This window comes from Mastacembelus armatus, chromosome 11, assembly GCF_900324485.2.
Source record: "Mastacembelus armatus chromosome 11, fMasArm1.2, whole genome shotgun sequence".
In the NCBI taxonomy this organism is placed as follows: Eukaryota; Metazoa; Chordata; class Actinopteri; order Synbranchiformes; family Mastacembelidae; genus Mastacembelus; species Mastacembelus armatus.
This window is the reverse complement of record NC_046643.1, coordinates 20,354,828-20,371,794: the sequence shown is the minus strand read 5'-3', so window position 1 is coordinate 20,371,794 and position 16,967 is coordinate 20,354,828. Positions and strand designations below refer to the sequence as shown.

At 42.6% G+C, this 16,967-nt stretch overlaps 2 protein-coding genes across 5 annotated transcripts; one reads left to right on the top strand and one right to left on the bottom strand.

Annotated features, from left to right (window-relative positions):
• Positions 1-1,366: 1,366 nt before the first annotated feature.
• necap1 (NECAP endocytosis associated 1) lies at positions 1,367-8,275 on the bottom strand. The gene is made up of 8 exons (XM_026301071.1): positions 8,133-8,275; positions 6,937-7,037; positions 6,752-6,856; positions 6,520-6,601; positions 6,122-6,230; positions 5,427-5,574; positions 5,155-5,248; positions 1,367-4,992 (listed from the first exon to the last, which is right to left on the bottom strand). The coding sequence occupies exons 1-8, from the start codon at positions 8,225-8,227 to the stop codon at positions 4,938-4,940; spliced, it is 789 nt and encodes a 262-aa protein (XP_026156856.1). The 5' UTR covers positions 8,228-8,275; the 3' UTR covers positions 1,367-4,937.
• Positions 8,276-9,044: 769 nt separating this feature from the next.
• Positions 9,045-16,845, top strand: epn1b (epsin 1b). 4 transcript variants are annotated; one of them, XM_026301040.1, is made up of 12 exons: positions 9,051-9,132; positions 9,637-9,770; positions 9,874-9,977; positions 10,190-10,345; positions 10,639-10,767; positions 10,993-11,113; positions 11,240-11,415; positions 11,641-12,075; positions 12,178-12,898; positions 13,417-13,563; positions 14,044-14,205; positions 14,707-16,845. In XM_026301040.1, exons 3-12 carry the CDS (start codon positions 9,909-9,911, stop codon positions 15,267-15,269), a joined length of 2,679 nt encoding a protein of 892 aa, XP_026156825.1. In that variant the 5' UTR covers positions 9,051-9,132; positions 9,637-9,770; positions 9,874-9,908; the 3' UTR covers positions 15,270-16,845. The 4 variants fall into 4 exon arrangements, with proteins under 4 accessions (XP_026156824.1, XP_026156825.1, XP_026156823.1 ...); XM_026301039.1 differs by having other exon boundaries at positions 9,045-9,132; positions 9,637-9,787; positions 11,641-12,898; XM_026301038.1 differs by having other exon boundaries at positions 11,641-12,898.
• Positions 16,846-16,967: the final 122 nt, after the last annotated feature.

The window sequence follows — 16,967 nt, the reverse complement described above, 5'->3', positions numbered from 1 at the left end:
CTTTTTCTTTCTGAGAAGGTGAAAATGTGGAGATACAGGGTTTTCATCCAGGAGCAATAAACAGTGTGAACACATGCACATACAAAACCACAGCGAATGTGTTTTCAAGGTTTGGTTTAGTCCAACAGGAGAGAGGCCCGTGTGTCCCAGCAGCACCTAAAACATGCAGAGCAGCGTATCCACGAATTCTTAATAAACAAAACAGGAGGAGAAACAACTCCAAGTTACATCACAACCGCTCTGAGCCAAAACTAATGAATTAGTGAGCTTGTTAAGGGGAGACAGCTTTATTATCATATCACACTTTGGATGCAGGTCTGAGAGTCCAGGCGGGAGAATGTCTGATCGCCTGTGAACTATCCCGATCCAGACTCTTCTCCTGACATTTCACCTGATATGTTGCATCAACACTATGTGTCTCCGGTATGTCAGGGCTGTGCAGCAGGGTCTGCAAGTATGTGTCTATTTGTCTTGTCTAATTTGGATTCAGTGATAATAGTGAAAGACGAGGTGAAAGTGCAAATGTGTCCAAATGCTGAAAAAGTGAATATATAATAAACTGCAGAGTTTCTGTTAATAAAATATTGTATTGTAGTTAAATGCACCAGAAAATAGTTTGTTTCGTGCACTGGAGGATTTAATGAGGTCAAGATGAGAAATGTGGCAAACGACAGTTTTAATAGACATGAGTCAGTTTTTATTTGAAATTTGAAACTATCTATCGATCAATCTATCGAGGTTCAGAGAAGATTTTTAGGATAATGACACAAGTGGAGCCACAATAAAAAAAAATTCACATCCCTTTGATTAAATCATGTGTGGACTTTCTGGACTGGTCCAGGAGACATGGGGGGAATCTCCAGCTCTCTGTCTTTCTTTCAATATAAGTGGATGAAAGATCAAAGTGGACTGACCAGCCATTCGATATCACCTCCAACACATCGCTGAAATACTGTTCAGCACCTGACTTGACAGGAACCTGGACTTGTGCTGGTTCTGGAGCCTATGGAGCAGTGTGTGAACCTCATTTGGATGTGAAGGAGGCAACAGATCTCCTGTAATGGGTACGTGCAACACGATCTCTGGGCACAGACTCTGGATTCTTCACCTCACAGCCCTGGGCCAAATGAAAAACATACTTGTCTATTTATTTTATGAAGTGCTGATATTTGTAGCTTTGAAAGTGATGCTAAGCTAAGATTAGAGCTGCTGACCCAAATCCTCTGAGTGTGCTAAACATCTCGTCAGTCCACAGCAGACAGATGGACAGACTGAGCGACTCCGAGAAAAAAACCCACAATCCTGAGTTTTGCAGCTGCTAAAAAACAGATCAGAATTTTTTATGATAGCTTGTTTTATGTCTGTATTTGTGTATTATCAGGGGTGATCAATCAGTCAGGCCACCAATTAGGACCAGAGTGAAATATCTCAACAACTGAACGGATTTTCTATGAAATTTAACTTCTGCCACCAGGATTAAGTCAAAAGTGTAATTTGGTTTATTACCAAACACATTCAAAACTAATGACAATCATCTGGACACATGAAGCTAAAACTGAAAATCCTGCGTAACATCAGGGTGTTAGCATAGTGACTGGAAACTCTTAATCCTGTAAAAGGAAAACAAGTCTGAGGAACCAACACGTCTAACGTTCTAGGGATCAAACTCTCTCCCTGTAAACTTGAGCGTTCTGTGATGGGCCTCTTGTACAGTCAGTGAGTTACGGGTTGAACCTTTAAATCTGACCCCACACGTGATGATAGAAGGTTGTCTGGAGGGAGAAACTGTATCTCTAACAAATGTGCAGGGAGATCAAGTCCCAAATTTCTGTGTAATTTATGTTTGGCTGAGAACAAAGATCAAAATGACACACGTGTTTCTGTGAGATGTGCTGCTCAGTGTATGTTACAGAGGAACAGCACAACATGGTCATACAGGGTCTAAAATCCACATACAGCACATTGAGAACATGTTCGATCAGACTGTGCTGTCACAAACACAGACAAATGCCAAACGGCTAAATCTGTCTCGCAAGTGAAGAAAGGTGACAGGAAAATCAGAGGAAGGTTGTCGGTGCTGCTGAGCGGAGGCTCGTCTCCATCCAGCCGTCTGTCGCTGTCCTTTCTGTCTGTGACACAGCACTTCTCATCTCTGCAGCGACTTCCTCTCCTCTCTAACAGCTTCGTACAGAGCTCGTAATCTCTTTGCAACGCAGGAGGAAGTATTTCAAACTATTAGAGCAAAACCTTCGCTAAGGTGCAGAGGTGGATTCCTAAGCAGACGGGAACAGACTGGAAGTGAAGGGGGGGAACTGAGAATAAAGAACTCAAAGTTGTAGAAAAATTAAATTATCCTTCAAATTGAAAAAGGCCCCAAACTGTCTGTGTCCGTCTTTCAGGACATGGAAATTCACCACACACTTTTTTCACCAACCGTCAGGACTGTTGTCAGCGCTAATCCAATCCAGCACAAGAGCCACAGTTCAGACTGTACCTGAGAGACGTACGGCGTCTCCGCTCACAGGGACTTCAACGTGACCTGATCTAACTTTGCAGTTCTTGCATGAGTGCTCTTTAAAATTAGAACATCACTTCGTACATCCTCTGAAAGGATTTATTGCCTCTTTCACATTAGATTGGTCCTAAATCAGAAGTTAGTCCAGTGATTTTACAGCCAGAGTGGAGTGAGTTAGTAAACGGGAGACATCTTTATATTTTAGTGAGCAATACGAGCAGTGTAACCACAGCACACAAAAACAAACAGTTCATGTGATGGAAACACAAAAGAATTCACAGGCAACAAATGTTTCTGAAACTTTGTATGTCAAAGTCGTGTAAACAGCGTCAAAATTCACAAACAGCCAAAGACGTTGCAGCACAAAAAAAAAAAAATCAACATTCATCATTTGCTGCCATTAGGACATTCATCAGATGAAGTGGAACAATCATTTTGTTCTTCCTGCACAACAACATTTCTACAGTCTGACACCATTTAAGTTCATTTCATTACTCAGCAGGTTATTACAGTAAATTAATGAAGCTCTGATATTTTGGGAAATATAACCAAACCAGATGTAACAGTGAGCATCTGAGCGGGAAGTCGAACTTCGTCGAGCAAGTCATGAGAGTGGTATTAATCCTCTCATCTGCCTCTCAGCCATAAAGAAAAGGAGCATATTTAACTGCCCAAAACAATGAACTCCTCCTTAAAGCTCCAGATATTTGCCTCAGATTGTCAAACCTCTTCGTCTCAGTTCTGTTTCTGGCTCCTGCTGAACATGCACTTTCTCTCTTTCCCTGTCTATCAACATTCATCTGCATGAAACTTGCTGTATTTATGACTGAGCCACTGCAGAAATGGCTCTGCAGATAAATTGCAGGCCCCTGAACACTAAACAGCCTCGTGGTTGTTTTACAGAGATGAAAAAGCAGGTAAATTCATTGCATGTGCTTTTCTGTAGCTGCTTCTACTGCACAGCAGAAAACTCATCTTGTGATTTACTGGCTCCGGTGCTGTAAACTGCACGTCACAACAAGTTGGGAAGTTGCTTCTTTTTCCTCTTGGTTTTGTCTTTAGACATTAGACTGGTAGTAAATGGACAGTTCAATGCAAAACAGCTCTTTTAACATCCGACTTTAAACCTGGACGTTAATATTTAATGTTTCTGATAATCTCATGGCATTAAGGGAAGTAACACTGCAAAATATGACTTCCCAGTAACAAGTCCTACATTTCTGCTCTGATCTGCCTCATTCTTCGCATTTCAACTGAACTTTGAAACGAAGAAATTAATTAAGATGAGACAGTTTTCACAACTGATTATAATGACCAAGGCCTCTGAGTATTTAAGTTGGTTTAATTTGACTGCCAGCAGAAAGACAGGTTCAGTTCTCGTCTCTGAATTCAGTAATGTGATGTGAAGTGTAAATAAACGACAGAACTGGTCCTGTTTTGGCTACTGATGACAGTGTTGCAGCCAAACCAACCTGCTGATAATAAGCACCCAGTAGTAAACACATATGTGACTTCACATTGTAAATCTACACTTACAGGGGAATGTGGATGCACTCCTTATATTTCTATGAGCATTTGAAAACATCTGACCTACAGTGAGCTCAATAAACACACTAAATACTCCACACTGGATAACGTCCGACTCCTGTGGCGATAAACAGCCGTAAAGCCTGATATTATTAGATTATATTGGCATCTGCTAATGGGAAAGGTTCTGACTTTGCATCATCAAATACATTATCACTGTGTAATCAAAATCACACTTTACACCTACAGCAGCTTTTTTAAAAACACACATTTTTAGACATTTGACATGGGCTGACCTACAATTCACAGTGTAAAGAACCAGCAGTTCATTTTATACCCAGTTCAGTCGAATAATCACTTTTCATGGAGGTAAAACTTCTGCAAGTGAAGAAAAAGGGTGTTCTGTGTGTGTTTCTTTGGGATTTACACTGACACCAACAGACCACTGCTGAAACATTTAGAAATAAAGTGCCAATTGTAAATCATTAAACAGTAACTTTCTCTGACTGCAGTTCAGCCTTTTCTCAGTTGCACCTGCAGGGGGCGCTGCTGCAGCAACAAAAAGAGCTGTGTGCAGGGAGCCATCTACTGGGGAGGCCATGCAGACAGAAGAAGAACTGCTACTACTCAGGACGGCACATGTAGCCCTTAAATACTGTTGGACATGGCTCATATCAGGTAATGGCTTTGACATGGCTTCATCTTCTAGCAGGAATTTCTGGATTTGATTCTTTGTGAATGGGAAGATGTGAAAAGTGGTTTCTACAGCTCTGTGTTATTTCACATGTCTGCTCTGGAATCAGCGTGTGGGAGTTACACTCAGTGTGATGCGCGGGAAGCTACAGACACAAATGCAGGCGAGATGGAAATCACAACCCACGAAACGGCCGACAACTCAAAACTGGATCCAGTTTGCGGTCTTCTGTGGTCGTGACGGTGGTGGAACGGAGCTGAAAGCACAAAGTGATCTTAGGGTTTTTACTGTGTATTCTGATGATTAAAATATTAACAACTACGAACAATCACAGATACTTTACAGTGACGTGAACACTGATAATGTGAGAAGAACTGCACCACCACCCTCTGTAAAGAGAGACAGATTAGTTTTCTACCTTGCTGGAGCAGAGAAGTCTCCCCAAAGATCTGAACTAGGGTTTGACTGAACCACTGTATTGGAGTTACTACTGTCCAGCTCCAACAGGCAGCCTGAGAGACAGAGAGAGAGAATGAGGAGCTCATTACAAGTAACACACTGACACAGATTTCATTCACTTCAAAGCCACAAATTAAAATAGGTCACGGTGGTAAATCACAGCTGCACAGTCGGTATGAAAGGGAGCTGCAGCAAAAGGCGGTGCAGCTTCAATATTTCAAAACCCTTTACCTGTCGCTGTGCCGCCCATCTGGGGGACTATGTTGTGATTGGAAGGGCCTGATGAAGGGGGAGGAGCTAATTTGCTTCCAGGTGGTGGTGGAAGGAGCCCAAATCCACCTAAGACTTGTGGGCGGGGCTTGTCCTTCTTTTTACCTTGCTGAAAGAAAAAGACATCACATTCATTTATGTTTCAGATTTTATTTTATGTTCTTCACAACATTTAGATAATCTCACTTAACACATGCTTGGATAAAAGAAATATATAAATTAGCTGTTAGAGTATAAGTACAACCAGTACGTATTTACCTTGTAATGTACATATGCATTAATTTACATATGTTGTGTTTACGTGCTTCTGTTTTATCCCAGTTACGTTTCACTGATGCAAAACCAAACATCTCTGAAATAAATAAGGAGACTGAAGAAAGGAAGCAAAACCTGATTTAAAAAATAAAGTGCACTGACATGAGCCATGTGATTTTTTTTAGCACAGGGACACGTGTGTTGAGAAATACTGGAAACATTTATTTGTACACTACAAATGAAACTAGGGCTTTGTTCTTGGTATTACAGGCATCATAAAGCCTTTTTTATATGTCCTACTATAGTCACGTGTCAATTACAAAACCACTGATTTTAACGCCATTACTCTCATTTGATTTTAAAAGGTTTTGTAAACGTGGTACATTTTGATGGTTTCTTACCCCTATGTTCAGTGTGATGGTCTGTCCCTCTTTAAAGCCCAGGTCCAGCTTTGGTCCTGAATCCCCGAGCAGTGCACTTTTACTGATTTCATTCTCCTGTTTCACCCATCTACAGCGAGGGACAGGCATATACACACACACCGTCAGCACTGCTACAGAAATAAACAATGCATCTCAGCAGTTTTCCCACACAGCACGCAGCTGTCCACGAGCACAGTGCTGTATATCTAAAAAAGAAAAAGCTTCCTGTTTAGCTCAGACTACAACCGTCAACAGCTCAGAGGGAAACTGAATGATAACCTGCATTTTTAATGTCTGTTCTCATGCATGCAACTATTTTTAGGAAAGTGGATCTCAGAGGAACCTGCAGCATGAATTTCCCAGCATGCATTACTTACTTGAAATGATCCTGCAAAGCCACATTGAAGTCAAAGGCGTCCCCTCTGTCCCCAAAACCAACTCCTATGAAAGCGCTGCGGCCTGAGGACAATAGAGGATGGAAACTGACATGAACTGCTGTAAATGTAAAGTCCCTCAAATGCACATACTTACTCCACATGCTGGCATTTAATATGCAGATTTAATACATGTAGAGTTGTCTGGATCGGGAACAGAAATACTCATCCTCACCATTATCATCCTGTATCCGCAGAACAAAATATCGGCTGGAGTCACTGACTGTTTCCACTGCCACGCCGGGATACTCCTTAACCGGCGCCTGTGCAAAAAGCTCCCCTGCAGGATCGGGCGACATATTAAACAAGTGCAAAATAAAGAACCATCCTTCATACAGCAGAATAAAAACATCAGTATACCTGAAATCTTGTCCTCCAGTTTGACGTAAGCCACTTTGCCCTTGGCTGTGATCCTCATTCGGCCAGACCAGTCTGGAGCATCCAGCTTCCAGTCAGCTGCCCTGCAGACAAACTGTTATGTTTACTGAACGTAATCCTCTAAATCTAATATTTTATTTCATGTCAGACACCGAGCAGCAGGTTTTTTTTTAGTCCCACAAAGAACAGAGTGAAACAACAGCACCCGAAGCAACATCACTATCAGTCCTGATGTCAACCAGTGTAGTGTTGGATGATTTCTGCAAAGTAAACCTGTAAACTTACTAAACATAATAACTGTTAAAGACGAGTCTGATTTAGTGTGAAATTCTAAAATTTGAGGTTAACATTAATTCTTACATCCACCATAATGAACAAGCAGAAATCCAACTAGAAAGGTTAGAAATGAGAAAAGAGGTTTCCATCTGTATTAAAGCAATAAATAATTCAGCGTATGTTTATTTCTAACAGCTACACAGTTATTTGCTAAAAAACAGTGAAAAACAAATTAAACTTACTAAATACAAAAACATTATACAGACATAACGTTCTCCTCCCTTTTGGTATGACCTTTATTTTATCTAGGCCAGGCAGTGTCCCAAACCCAACCCAAAATATTTCAAATATAAGATATTCATGAATTTATAGTAGTAGGTTACAAAGGTGACTAAAGTCTCTAAAATATTTTGTCAGATCACAGGTGTTAAAAATGTGTATTATGGGGCTGATATTGGCCATATGGAGCCACCTCACAGGTACAGAACAGACATGTTGTTATATTTATGGTGCCCAGACCAGACTGGGCAGAGATTCTGGAAATCTGTGGGTTCTGATAGTTTCAGTGCGTAAAAGAGGAAATTCAACTACAAGCGGCTGCTTCTAACCTGGCAACCCGCCCGTATCGACCCGGTATGACGACAGATATCCCGGTCACATCTGTCACAGCCCACCGCTGTCAACAACAAACAACAACAACAACCCTTTAAACACCACAACTACCACATCTGGAAACCAGTCCTCGTCTCCGCTCGTCTCCGCTCGTGTCCAGCGTCCCTCTCCCCGGCGCAGGGAGCAGCTACACTGGGAGCTGTGTTTCATGTGAGCCCGCACCGACCGACACCGGACACCGTTAAACCCAATCTCACAGCGCCGTTAGCCGCCGTCAGGTGCGTCTTTACCTGTATGCGCGGTTTGAAGCCCGCGGCGGGATGCGATAGACGTTCACTTCGGGTTTGACGCACAGGACCGACTCGTACTCGCCCTCAGCCGCCATCTTCACTCAGCTGTTATTGTGTGACTCATTGATTCGGTTCCGACCCGGTGCCGGGACTTTATTAACCGGGTTCGACTCTCATCCCGACACTTCGTATTTAATAAAACAGGTTACCACTGATATCTTGTCCAATCTCAGAATAAAAAAATATAAATAAATAAGAACAATATAAATATCAGGAGGAGGCGTGGACTTTCTGGACGTGTTGCCAGATTGGATCATTTTCCTCACTTTATTTGGACTTTTTTTTTTAATTCATTTAATTTTTTAACATTACACTTTTAAGATTGAAATAAATAAATAAGCAAAAAAATATATGACACGTTACTGTTGTAAGGGCACAAAGGCGCCAGTAGAAGCTCCACATTATTAAAAGCATGATATCATTTTCTCATTGGAAGCAGTCGTGATCATTTTCACCCTCATGCTTTCTGTTTTAGGGCTATGAAGGATTTGTGCTTGTTGTTAAGATTAATTGGATTCAGTGTGACTGTGATTACCACTGAGGAGCCTTTGTAAAAACGAACTTCCATAAATCCGATTAAAACTTTACAGATTAAAGGTTAGAAATCTGAATAAGAATATCAATACATAAGAATTTACCTGAAAATAAATGTGTTTCTAAGTTTTTGTCAGCATCAAACCAAGTCAGTGAGTATGTAATGATACATAACACACAGAAGTGACGGATAAATAATTCAGCATAACCATTTTGTCTAACGTTAACACTTTTAAGATAAAAGTCAGGTTCAAGCATAGCTCATTCTTAAAAGTTCACATCATATCAGATTGAATTACTTCTTTCAGTCAGACCTGGCAACCCCCCTAGCAGGTGCTGATAACAGCGGAAGCGGAAACCGCCGCGTCGTGTCGTCTCCTCGAAGGTTCCTGAAGATCCTGCCGAGGTTTGTGCTTCATTTCTTGCTGTAAATACTCGCATTTAATACGAACTAACTCACGGCCCCGGGTGGTTTGGTTTGGAACTAGCTGCAGCGGCTGTTCCTCCGAGTGTTGTTCTTCGTTTGGCCGCTGGAGCCGGATGTAAAAGCCGATTCCTTGACAGCAGCGCTGGGCCGTTAGCGTGTTAGCGGTTAGCCGTCTCAAGTCGCTCTCCGAGGTCCTGAAAACCAAATCAATGATCCCTGATACATGGATCGATGACTGGAACGTCGATCTGTTTAGTTAATTTGGGTCAAACAGATCAATAATTGAGATGATAGCTTGACTTTAAGACGCTCGCAGCTAACTAGCTTGTAGCTTAGCAGACGGCTAACGCTACAGCAGGGTCTGTGTTTGTCGCAGTGATGATGGCAAAGGTGTCACATTCAGCAGGTGTAGGCTCTCAGGGGTCCAGTTTTACTGTAGGTCAGGGTCAGCTGCTTTTTATGTTGACTGGTGTCTCCCTGCAGCTGTAGGATCTGGTTTCTGACACCCAGACCAGTCCCGAGGAGGAGAGACCATCAGGATGAACTGTCTCTGAGCCATCAGCTGCACACAACAGTAAACAGTTATTCTTTGACAGCACAGCCACACTCTGCACAAGGTACGGGAGGTTTTTATGTAAGTGCTGATTGGGCAGATATGTGTTTTCTGCATCTTTGACTCTTTGAGCCTGCAGCATTGTTCCTATGTCTTCTCTGATTCAGATCACGTCCCTTTGACTCCCCACCACCCAGACACCATGACGTCTTCTATGCTCCGCCGACAGCTGAAGAACCTTGTCCAGAACTATTCTGAGGCTGAGGTCAAGGTAAGAAGCCTGAGATTCGGACAGTAAAGGCATAAATGGATTGTGCAGCTCTGAATACAATATGTGGCATCTGTGCAAACACTATATGAACATGTTTAAAAGGACTGATGGAGAGGTTAAAGCAAGGAGAACTTGCTGCATTGCTGCCAGTCCATCAATGTCCAGCTGACAGCTCTGTCACACTGTCACTTTTCACTTTGGGTTCTTTACAGGTGAGAGAGGCGACATCTAATGATCCATGGGGCCCATCCAGCTCTCAGATGGCCGACATCTCTGATCTGACCTATAATGTGGTGGCCTGTAATGAGATCATGACGATGCTCTGGAAACGCCTGAAAGACGACAAGAACTGGAGACACATCCACAAGGTGACACTGAATAACACACAGTAGGTGCTTTACGGTCAGACTGGTTTAACAGCCTGGTGCTGTTTCCTGGTATTTACATGAACTAAACAGTACAGGCCTTTCAAAGAGTTGTTTGTGCTCAGTGTGTGTGTGTGAGTGATTAAAAATTCAGTTATTTTACATTACATTACACACATAAACATTCAAATCTAACAGTGTGTCTTATGCACCATAACAAACACATGCTGCAAACATTTAGCTTCATGTAAATTTGTTTATGGTCATGCTTTTTTCCATGTTTTTTGTGACACTAGTCCCTAACGCTGCTGGAGTACCTGCTAAAGACCGGGGACGACCGTGTGCTTCTGAAAATGAAAGACAACATCTATATTGTCAAAGCCCTGACAGAGTATCGCTTTGTAGAAAAGGACGGCAAAGATCAGGTGACACATGCATGTTTCCTAAACATGCACAAAGCACGCAGACCTTTAGTGTCTATTGACGTGGTTGCATGTCATGTATTAAGGTTACTGGTACCGTAACATCCAAATCATTACAGTCATTTAACTTCTAAGCCTGGTTCAAAATTTAAAATGGAGTTTTTCAGGCTGAGATGGCCCAAATGTTCAGAGCCAAATTAAAACATGATACAAACATGTGTGTCCCAGGGTTCAAATGTGAGAGAGAAGGCCAAGGTTGTCCTGGTTCTTATGGAAGATGATGACAAACTGAAAGAGGAAAGAGAGTTTGCCAAAAAGACCAGAGAGAAGACGTCAAAAAGTGCTGCTGGTGAGCCCTTCTGTCTTACATTCAAACTGCTAAAACCCTTTGTTTCAACAGTTTATTAGTGCAGTTCTCTTTAGTTGTCGTTCATGAGTCTCATTTAATCATTTTTTCCCCACCCTTTCTAACCAGCCTCATCCTCAGACAGCGTCAAGGATCCCAGCTACAAGCCATGCTACGTTCCCGGGGCCACAGGACTTCCATCCTTAGACAACATACCCTCGGTGGCCGACTTGACTGCGTCCTTCGCTGCCCGCAAGGAGGAGCGCCTCAGACAAGAAACTGAGAAGAAAGAAACAGAGAGGAGGGTGAGCGTGAAGCAAGAACATTGCTTTTTTTATAGTAAATTGATAAAGTAACATCAAAATAACACCAATATAATGCTTTCCAGTACTGCAACAACACAAATCATGAATAACCAAAGTTATACATATGAACATTATTTTGACAAATATCAGCAGAAGTAAACATTGTTTGTTTTTGTTTTTGTGCTTTCCTGCCCTTTTTCTAATTTTGAAACTGTACTGTCCCAGGCCAAGATGAGTGAAGATGAGCTGCAATGGGAGGATGCAGGCAAAAGCACTGATATTAAAAGAGATGTTTGGGGAGGAGAGAAGCCAGAGGAGGAGGAGGAGGAGAAACCAGACCCATGGGGAGCCCCCAAAGAACCTAAAGAGGCTACGGATCCATGGGGTACACCTACAAGACCTGTAACAACTAACACAGGAGCTAAAAGTGATCCTTGGGGTGCTCCAACTAAAACCGATGAAGACCCATTTGCTGCACCAAAAAATGGAGAAGATCCTTTTGTAGCACAAACAGATGAACCTGATCCATTTAGTGCATCAAATGATGATGCTTTTAATACATCGAAAGACAGTTCAGATCCTTTCAATGCAACAAAAGAAGAGGAGGATCCATTTGCTGCTCCAAAAGATAAACCCGACCCTTTCAGTTCATCTAAAAAAGATGATCCATTCAGTACCCCTAAAGAAGATCCATTTGCTGCTCCAAAAAATAAACCAGACTCTTTCGGTTCATCTAACAATGACCCTTTTAATACACCCAAGGATGATCCATTCAGTACCCCAAAAGAAGATCCATTTGCTGCTCCAAAAGATGATCCCTTTAACACCCAGAAAAATGATCCCTATAGCACTGCAAAAAATGATCCTTTTGATACCGCAAAGGATGACCCATTCAATACTCTGAAAGATGATCCTTTTAATACCCCAAAGGATGACCCATTCAGTACACCAAAAGATGATCCCTTCACTGCAGCAGCATCAACACCCACTAAAGAAGACCCATTTGCAGCATCATCTAAAGTAGACCCCTTCACCGTTCCCACCACACCACCTAAGGAAGATCCTTTCTCTGCACCACCTACATCTACTCAAGATGACCCCTTTGCTGCACCAACAACACCACCCAAAGAGGATCCTTTCTCTGCATCATCCAAACCTCCAAAGGATGACCCATTTTCCACTCCAACAACACCTCCTAAAGAAGACCCCTTTGCAGTGCCATCCAGCCCACCAAAAGATGGTGCCTCAGATCCATTCAATGCACCTCCATTGAGTCCGCCCCAAGACAGTGGAGATGCATGGGGAGCGCCTGCCAGTTCTCCTCCTGCCACCGTGCCAGATCCCTGGGGGACACCATCACCTCCAAAAGAAAAGATAGGTGGAGATCCCTGGGGGGATGGAGCAAGTGCCTCCTCACGCATTGATAATTCTGATCCCTTTGGTGACGCATCCAAACCTGACAATGACCCATGGGGTGCCCCAGGTAAGAAACAAATGCTTGAAAATTAAGAGTCATTCTTGGAACCTGTTTCTGTGAAAAACATATTCCAAACTCTAGACTCACTCAGTAGTTTTTTTTTTTCCCCCCCAGAGTTTCTAACTGTGTCCAGTGAATTAGAGTCACAGAACATGTATTTTAGGGTAAGAGGGAAACGTAATGAAACCCCTGTCAATAAGACTCCCACTGGGATGATTTTGGTGTCCATGTGCTGTTGGAACATTAAGAGTGTTTAAGGAACAAGAAGTCAACAACCATTTGCATCCAACACCAGGGCCTATTTCTGAGCAGAGACCGGGTTCCATCCTACCTGCTACATGCAGCTGCTTGTTAACTATCAGTGGGATTTTGTGTTTAGATCACATAATGATACCTAGTCCCACTCACTGAAGAAGGTTGTTTAATATGGCAGAAAGCTGGGAGGCAAAGCTCATGTTTGTAATATTGTTCTTCTTTCTGTATTACAACTGTGTCAAACCTGCCTGTGTTGTTCCCTCGTTAAGCTGCAGGTCCAGTTAGTACAGATGACGCGTGGGGTTCACCTGCTCCACCCTCAGACTCCTCCCCATCTAACGACCCCTTTGGAGACGGAGCATCAAAAACCAGCGACCCCTGGGGTGCGCCGAGCAATGCAACTAGCAATGGCACAGGTAAACGGCACTTTACACTCCGCCTGAATGCACATTTCAGAGATCTGTTCGTTTTCTATTTTTATTGAGGGTAAAAAAACTCATTGTCTGCTTTGTACTCACCCAGTAAAAGACTCACTCTGATAAAATCAATAAAATCTTTGTTCTCAGTGGTCTGCTCGAGTTTGTGCTTGTTAATAATCAATAAGAGGTTGTGCTGATTGGCTTAATGTGCAGCTGAGAATGGGAACTCTAAAAACTAAACCATAATTGTCTGAGCCTGTCTTTATGAATTATTACACCTATTTTTCTAAAGGTCATTTGCATGCCTGACCATTTTCCTCCATCTTTTTAGTTTCATCTCCATTTTCTATCAATCAGCTGTTGACTAACAACCTTAATAAATTAACCTTCTCTTTCACTTTGCTCTTTCTTCCTCCCTGACCTGTCCCCAAAAGAAAACACCTTTTAGAGTAGAATTGGACCTTTATTTTATTGCAGGAAAGCGAACGGCACAAAAGGAGGAGATTTATAAAAAGACTGCTTCGTTCTTGGGCTCAGCGGGAGCGTCGCTGGTTGACTTGGACAATCTGTTTTCCTCTAACCCCAAACCTAAACAACGCCCTGTTACCAACACGCTCGCGGGTCAGACACAAGCCATTGGTAAGGACAGAAAAAGTGTCTCACTCTGGGTGAAAAATACCAGTTTTGACAAAAGTCTTCATGTGGGATTCTTTGTGATTCAAATGGATGCATGACCAACCTCGGAGACTAACAAGTCACTTAAATACTAAACATCACTGTCCGATGAGGGAACCCACTGGTCAGCTGAAGACACAGAGGGCTGGGTGGAGCAATATGACTGACAAATATTTATCAAGAGGTTTGGATGGAAACACTTATTGTGATTATGTGATTTGCAGACTCACCCCTCCCCTGTGGTCTCACTGTACTGTATAGATGTTATATTGTGTGTGTGTGTGTGTGTGTGGGATCATCAGTGACATCTATAGAGACTAGTGTATATTAACCAATGGATATATAACTCTCCTCAACCCTCTCTCTGTTCTGCTTTGGTGCATTTTCTCTTTGCTGGGTTACTTCAAACTGTATGTCCATCCCTCCCTCTCTTCATCCTCCTGTTTACTGCTTCTAATTTCCCAGGCATGTTCAAAGCCACAGGCATAACATCTGGCTCTGGGGTCAGATCAGGGGCTGTTGTGGGGGTGTCCCTTCCTGCAACATCAGTCCTACCTGGCAGTCCTTTTGGTTCCACCATTGCGCCCTCCTATGGTGCACCCACTTTTGGAGCTGCTAATCCTTCCAGTGAGACTCTTCTGTTTCAGCTACCAGCCCATAACACAGGAAGGTCCCGCTCTGGTCTGAATATGTTTCAGGCAGCTCAGACTCCTCCAGGTTCAGGAAGTGGCATGATACAAACCATTTCTGTAGGAGGGAGTCCACAAATGAGGCTTAACTTGGACCCTCCCTCTGGTGGGGTGGGAATGCTGCAGTCTGGATCTCTGATGGGGAATCCTTTGGCAGACCCCTTTTTATTGGGAACAGGTCAGTCCAGTTTCTCTGGAGGGAATCTTCAAGCAGGAGTGTCTCACTGGGGAGGATCCACCTCAGAGGCTGCAGGTGGAGTCCCAGTGCAGATGCAGCTGCTCTCAGGCAGCAGGCTGGGTGAGACCAGTAACAAAAATAACAACCCTTTCCTGTTCTGACATATGTCCAAACCAGAAAGCCTCTTTGGTTTGCATTTGTTTTCAGCTAGTTATACATGTTTGATTATGAACCACAATATCAGACCTGTAGACCTTCCAGGTAGCCACCGGGTCCTGTTATCCTCATCAGCTGTCTCACTGTTGCAGCTCTGTACTTGAAACTGAACTAACATGTTTTATTGCTTTGAAAACAAAGCAGTTTAAATGTGCGAGGTGGTGACAGTAAACACTAAATTGTGGGCGGAAATATGACAAACCACTTGATGATGGTTCAGGTAAACCCATCGGGTCCTCCTCTCTTCCCTTTCAGTCCTAGCGTCCAACATTTGACAGCCATGGTTTAAATGCATACAACGTAGTACATAAACAGAAGTAAACATTTAAAAATGTGACTCAAATCTACTGCATCATGCAAATTTGGGGCACAGCAGCTGAGTGTGAGTGGGAACAGTGAGTGGGAACAGTGAGTGGGAACAGTGAGTGGGAACAGTGAGTGGGAACAGTGAGTGGGAACAGTGAGTGCTCAGCTGTTGTGCCAGTCCGTGACTGGACGTGTAGAAATTAATTGAATTGATTTGGAAACGTGTTTTCATTGAGTGCATGTGTTTGTACACAGTGTGTGTGTGTGTGTGTGTGCAGTATATATTGTGCTGATGTAAATAGTGGAAGTAATCACAGATAAACCTTGAATTCTGCTGTATATCAGAGTGTTACAGTCATGAGTAACTATTTATTGAGATATTTATTCATTGATTAGCATAATTGCTTGATTATTTATTGATGCCGTAGCGATGACGTCCAACAAAGTGCAGGTTAACTGTCGTTATTGGGCTGCTGTTATCAGACAGGTTGATCTGACGGTATTGGTCACGTGATGCTGAGCGGCTTGAATCTGATTGGCTGTTGAAACACTACATTATCAGTAAGCAGAGGTGGCTTTAACTTTCCATTCATAGCCAGTCATCTCATGGCATTAGATAAGTAGCAGAAATGTATAAATGTGCATGCCGTCTGAGCAGATCCTCCTCTCTATATATGCGTGTCTGCCTAATCCTCGGTGGTGTGTGTGATGAAATGAATGAAATATTTCAACACACACGTACAAAAGGCTCCACTTTCCTCTTTCATTCTGTAGTTTTGCAGACAGCTGCTTGTTAGTGCAGTTACGTTCTGAGACATTTTGACTTGAAAAAACATGAACAGCAGCAGGATTGAAGTAGTTCAAGAGATCAGAGCTCAGTAAATGAAAGTCGCCTCGAAAGCAGACGGGACCAATAACATTTACAAGGTCACATGGTTTTGAATTGTTAATATTGTTTGTGTTTCATGAGCCTGTATGTGCCCTTCATGTGGTTTTGACTCCTGTTAATGTGAGCTTTGGTGGGGAAATGGACTGAAAGGCAGTTTAGCTTCAAGGAGCTCTAGTAGAGAAGGACGACATGAGAAAAACTAGTCCATAATACTAATTTAATTTCCTATGAAATGAATTTATTTTGCTCTGTACTTAAATTCAAGGCTGTGTTGTAAACTGTGACAGTATGCAGTACATTGGAGAAATAAAATGAAGTGACATGATGACAGTTCTGTGTTTTATCAAGATTCAGCCCTTTTCTATTGTGAACTGACATGTGCTGACCACGTTTGTGTCTAATTTGCAGGTGGATTCAGGTGAATTCTCAGGAAATGATTTATGGGGGA